Source organism: Colobus angolensis, unplaced genomic scaffold (genome assembly GCF_000951035.1).
Source record: "Colobus angolensis palliatus isolate OR3802 unplaced genomic scaffold, Cang.pa_1.0 Scaffold39, whole genome shotgun sequence".
Lineage (NCBI taxonomy): Eukaryota > Metazoa > Chordata > Mammalia > Primates > Cercopithecidae > Colobus > Colobus angolensis.
In genome coordinates, this window is record NW_012117265.1 from 1,904,440 (window position 1) to 1,910,417 (window position 5,978).

Genomic DNA, 5,978 nt, shown 5'->3' on the forward strand with positions numbered 1-5,978 from the left:
TCCCTCTGTCGCCCAGGCTGGAATGCAGTGGTGCGATCTCAACTCACTGCAACCTCCGCCTCCCAGGTTCAAGCGATTCTCCTGCCTCAGCCTGCTGAGTAGTTGGGACTACAGATGCCTGCCACCACATGGAGGTAATTTTTGTATTTTTAGTAGAGATGGGGTTTCCCCATATTGGTCAGGCTGGTCTCAAACTTCTGGCCTTAGGTGATCCTCCCACGTCGGCCTCCCAAAGTGCTGGGAGTACAGGTGTGAGCCACTTCGCCCGCTCATGTTGTGTACCTTTTACCACAATTTTTTTTTTTTTTTTTAAAGTGAGCCTCACCTTCTCCATGACCAAGTTCCACTGTGTAGAATAGTCGTCTGGCTCGTTGTAACCTCTGTAATTGTTCCTCAGGGTCACGAAGGTGTGCTCCAAGACCACATCTCGAACCTCACAGATGGGACAGGAAGCGGTCAGTACCCCAACTAGCGAGAGTGGCCCGTTCATTGGCAGAGGTTCTTGAGGATAGAGTGGGAGGTGGGGCTTCCCTCGTGCTGCCTTCATTTTTCCTACCCTCAGCTCATGGCTCTGTGCTAGAGGAAGACACACGGAGGCTACTGTGCCCCCACCGCGCCCAAGAGAGGGAAACAGGGAGACGCGTGGGTCTGGAGCCAAGGGTATCTCTCTGTACCCGTCACACATGAATTTGAATCATCTGCTCTTTGGAATCGCCCACACCCTGCTGCACCCACGATGTGGCTGTAACTCCATTAAAGAATTGAATAGCATCTCCACGGAATCTCTCTCTGCACAAAAGGGGCACATTTAATTTTCTGTTTTTTTTTTTTTTTTGTGACATGATCTCACTCTGTCACTCAGGATAGAGTGCAGTGACACAATCATGCCTCACTAGCCTTGATATCCCAGGCTCAAGTGATCCCCCTGCCTCAGCCCCCCAAGTAGCTGGGACTACAAGAATGTGCCACCACACCTGGATAATTTTTTAATTTTTGTTTTTTGTAGAAATGGGTGGTCTCACTATGTTGTCCAGGCTGATTTCGAACTCCTGGGTTCAAGCAGTCCTCCTGCCTCAGCCTCCCAAAGTGCTAGAATTACAGGCTGAGTCATTATGCCCTACCTGTTTTATCTTTTCAAAGAATCAAATTTTGGTTTTATTGATTTTCTCCATTTCATTTATTTTCACTCTAGTATCTTCCTTCTGCTTGATTTGGGTTTAGTTTGCTCTTCCTTGTTGAGTTTATTTCTTTTCTTTTTTAAGTTTTGTATTTTGCTCACTGCTGTGTCCCAGTGACCAGAACAGTGTTTGGCATACAGTAGGTCCTTAATAAAACAGCTCAATATGCCCTAGGGAGGCTGGGTCTTACCTGTATCGCTGCAGCTCCCAGAGAGCCCCCACTCAGGGTGAAGCTCTGAGTCTTGGTGATTTTGAGGAGTTTATGGAAACAGCCCTGAGGAAACAAATGCCAAAACAAGCAGGAGCTGGTTAGGGGTTCATGGATTGCAAATCCCCATCAACCCCAACTCACTGGGCCACCCAGATGCCTCTCAGATTCTTTGAGGTGAAGGGGAGAGAGCCATGAGGGCCTTCCCTCCATCTCATTTGACTGCCACCCGCCCCCTGCCACCCTAGCATCTTCCCTGTCCTCCTCATTCCCCCAACAGAACGTAATGATGATTCCCTTCTACTTGTCTGTGCTAATGTTCCAGTGTGGCAATTAAGTGTGGTTGGACATCCTTGATTATTGCTAGCTGTATGATCTTGGAGAAGTCACTATACCTCTCTGTACCTCCATTTTCCCATCTATAAATGGTACCCACTGGATCTGCCTTACATGAATTTTGTGAGGAGTAAAAGAATCAAAGGCCAGCCATGGTAGCTCATGTCTATAATCCCAGCATTTTGGGAAGCCAAGACGGGAGGATCACTTGAGCCCAGGAGTTCAAGACCAGTCTGAGTAACATAGTGGGACTTCCTCTCTATAAAAAATTTAAATATCAGCCTGGCGTGCGGCTGTAGTCCCAGCTACTTGAGAGGTTGGGGCAAGAGGATCGCTTGAGCCCAGCCGGTTGAGGCTTCAGTGAGCCATGATCATGCCACTGCACGCCAGCCCAGGGGACAGAGCAACATCCTGTCTCAAAAATAAATAGGCTGGGCACGGTAGCTCATGCCTATGATCCTAGCACTTTGGGAGGCAGAGGCAGGCGGATAATGAGGTCAGGAGATCAAGACTATACTGGCCAACATGGTGAAACCCCGTCTCTACAAAAAATACAAAAATATAGCCAGGCAAGGTGGCGGCCCCTGTAATCCCAGCTACTCGGGAGGCTGAGGCAGGAGAATCACTTGAACCAGGGAATCGGAGGTTGCCGTGAGTCAAGATTGTGCCACTGCACTCCAGCCTGTCGACAGAGCAAGACTTCATCTCTAAATAAATAATAAATAAGGCCAGGCACGATGGCTCATGCCTGTAATCCCAGCACTCTGAGAGGCCGAGGCTAACAGATTCCCTGAGCCCAGGAGTTCGAGATTGGCCTGGACAACATAGTGAAACCCCGTCTCTACAAAAAATACAAAAATTAGCCGTTGTGGTGGTGTGTGCCTGTAGTCCCAGATTATTGGGGGCTGAGACGGGAGGGTTGTTTGAGCCTGGGAGGTCAAGGCTGCAGTGAGCCATGTTTGCACCACTGTACTCCAGCCTGGATGACAGAGCAAGAACCTGTCTCTAAATAAATATATAAATATGAAAGAAGGAATCGACGTGAAGTACATTGCAGTGGCCTGACATGTAGCCAGCATTCAATAACTGTTAGTTATTTTTGACTGCTCTTTACATATGAACAGAACAGCTGACATGTATTCAGTGGCTTCTTGGTCCACATATTTTCTTACTCATTTCTCACTATAACCCCATGATTTGGGTACTCTTCTTTCTTCCACTTTACTGATGAGGAAACTGAGGCTCAGAGATATTAGGAGACCAGGCAAAGTGCACAGGCAGGGCATCCTCTCTCCTTCCTGCACTATTTTTTTTTTGAGACGGAGTTTCGCTCTTGTTGCCCAGGTTGGAGTGCAATGGCACGATCTTGGCTCACAGCAACCTCTACCTCCCGGGTTCAAGTAATTCTCCTGCCTCAGCCTCCCAAGTAGCTGGAGTTACAGGCTCCCACCACCACGCCTGGCTAATTTTTGTATTTGTAGTAGAGATGGGGTTTCACCATGTTGGTGAACTCCTGACCTCAGGTGATCCACACACCTCAGTCTCTCAAAGTGCTGGGATTACAGGCGTGAGCCACCGTACCCGGCCTCCTTACTGCACTTCTAGAGTTGCTCCCTCTTCTAGGCCCCTGGCACATCTCACCTCTGGAGGCTTGGGCCACATTGCACTTGCTGTTGTCACTGTGCAGTGCCCCCTTTCACGTAATAGGTTTTTGTTTTTGTTTTTTCTTAAATCAGGTCTTGTCCTGTCACTCAGACTGGATGCAGTGGCATGACCATAGCTCACTGCAGCCTCAAACTCCTGAGCTCAAGCGATCCTCCTGTGTCAGCCTCCCAAGCAGCTGAAATTACAGGTGCGCAATGCCACACCCAGTTAATTTGTAAATTTTTTATGAAGATGGGGGTCTTGCTATGTTTTTCAGGCTGGTCTTGAACTCCTGGCCTCAAGGCCTCAAGTGAGCCTCCTGCCTTGGCCTCCTAAAGTGCTGGGATTACAGGCATGAGCCATCACACTCAGCCACATAACAGGTATTTAAGTGCCTGGCACTGAATTGGACAGTGGCAACCCAGCAATGTATAAAACAGACAAAATTCCTGCCCTCAGGGGGCTGACATTTGAATGGGGAGAACAGCTAATGGCAAGCATAGTGATAATACTGTAAAGTGGTGATAAATGCTGGAAAGACACAGAAACGGCGTATGAAGACACAGCATGATCATTGGGATGAGGGATCCTTTTATAGATGGGAAGTCAGAACAGCCTCACGGAGAAAGTGCCAGTTGAGTAAAGACTTGAGAGGTAGGAAGACATGTGAAGGAAAAGCATTCCAGGCAGAGGGTACAGCCTGTGCAAAGGTCGTGAGGCAGGCATGTGCCTGGTGTTTCTGAGCAGTAGCAAGGAGGCCAGCACGGCCGGAACAGAGTGAGCAAGGGGGAAAGGTTAGGAGGTGACAGGCAGTTTGTGCAGGCCCCAGTGGGCCAGTGTCTGGCCCGTGTCTGTCTCTGAGGCCCCTGCCTGGGACTCAACCTGGCTGATTTTCCACGGGGCCTATTTCCTTGCAGGAGCCATTCAGTGCAAATGAAGGAATGAACAATTCGTATTTCTTCTTCTTCTTTTTTTTTCTATTTTAGAGAAGGGTCTTGCTCTGTGGCCCGGGTTGGAGTGCAGCGGCACAGTCACGTCTCACTGTTGCCTTGACCTCCTGGGCTCAGTCGATCCTCCTGCCTCAGCCTCCCAGTTAGCTGGGACTACAAGTTCACGCCACCATGCCCAGCTGATTTTTAAATTTTTTGTAAAAACGGCATTTTGCTATTTTGCCAAGGCTGGTCTTGAACTACTGGACTTCAGTGATCCTCTCGCCTCAACCACCAGAATAGCTGGGACCTTACGCATGTGCCACCACACTCAGCTAATATAAAAAAATTTGTTTGGCTGGGCAGGGTGGATCATGCCTGTAATCCTAGCACTTTGGGAGGCCGAGGTGGGTGGATCACCTGAGGTCAGGAGTTCAAGACCAGCCTGACCAACATGGTAAAATCCCGTCTCTACTAAAAATGCAAAAATTAACCGGCCGTGGTGTCACAAGCCTGTAATCCCAGCCACTCGGGAGGCTGAGGCAGGAGAATCACTTGAACCCAGGAGGCAGAGGCTGCAGTGAGCTGAGATTGCGCCATTGCACTCCAACCTGGGTGATAGAGCTAGACTGCGTCTGAAAAAAAATTTTTGTTGTTGTTGTGGTGGGGACTTTGCTATGTTGCCGCAGCTCTGATTTCTTTTTTTTTTTTTTTTTTTGAGACGGAGTCTCGCTCTGTCGCCCAGGCTGGAGTGCAGTGGCCGGATCTCAGCTCACTGCAAGCTCCGCCTCCCGGGTTTACGCCATTCTCCTGCCTCAACCTCCTGAGTAGCTGGGACTACAGGCGCCCGCCACCTCGCCTGGCTAGTTTTTTGTATTTTTTAGTAGAGACAGGGTTTCACCGTGTTAGCCAGGATGGTCTCGATCTCCTGACCACGTGATCCGCCCGTCTCGGCCTCCCAAAGTGCTGGGATTACAGGGTTGAGCCACCGCGCCCGGCCTGCAGCTCTGATTTCTATTTCTTCCCTCACGGAAGATCTCTGTGCTCATTACTCATGGCAGAAGTTAAGGGGTAACTGGGGTGGGGCTTGAAACCCAGCTCACCACTCCCTGGACACCAGAAACTCTCTGCGCCTCAATTTCCTCATCTGCAAAATGAGACAAGAGTAGTTCCCCACCTCAAGGGATATGATGGGACAAAACTGACAAAGTGAGTGTTCCATCACGTGGCTGGCCCTCACTCCCGCTAGGATGATCGCTTTTCATGGTTACTGCTCCATTTAAGGTCTCTGGAGGGCAGGTAGTGTGGTGCTGGCAACGGACTCAGGCCAATGTGGCTTCAAATTCCAGCTCTGCCAAAGCTCTGTGATCTTGAACTAGTGATGTCCCCTCCCCAAGCCTCAGTTTCTAAGAGAAGGTAACCGTAAGTCCCTGAGCTGTGTTGTCAAAATAAGCCGAACACTCAGTAAGAGCTGATTTCTTTCTCCCTGACCCCCTTTGCAGAGGTCCCCCCAAAGAAGCCATTTTTATTAAAGTTAGCAGGCTGGGTGTGGTGGTTCATGCCTGTAATCCCAGCATTTTGAGAGGCTGAGGCAGGAGGATCACTTGAGGTCAGGAGTTTGAGACCAGCCTAGACAACATACTAAGACCCCGTCTCTAATAAAAATTTTTATGGCCGGGCGCG

At 49.5% G+C, this 5,978-nt stretch overlaps 1 protein-coding gene across 1 annotated transcript in view; it reads right to left on the bottom strand.

Moving 5' to 3' along the window:
* Positions 1–5,978, bottom strand: part of TSPAN16 (tetraspanin 16) — a 23,822-nt gene that overhangs the window by 1,568 nt on the left and 16,276 nt on the right. Inside the window, exon 4 of the mRNA XM_011954815.1 lies at positions 1,369–1,452. Within this exon, the coding sequence (XP_011810205.1) occupies positions 1,369–1,452 (84 nt within the window). The remainder of the gene's footprint in view (positions 1–1,368; positions 1,453–5,978) is intronic.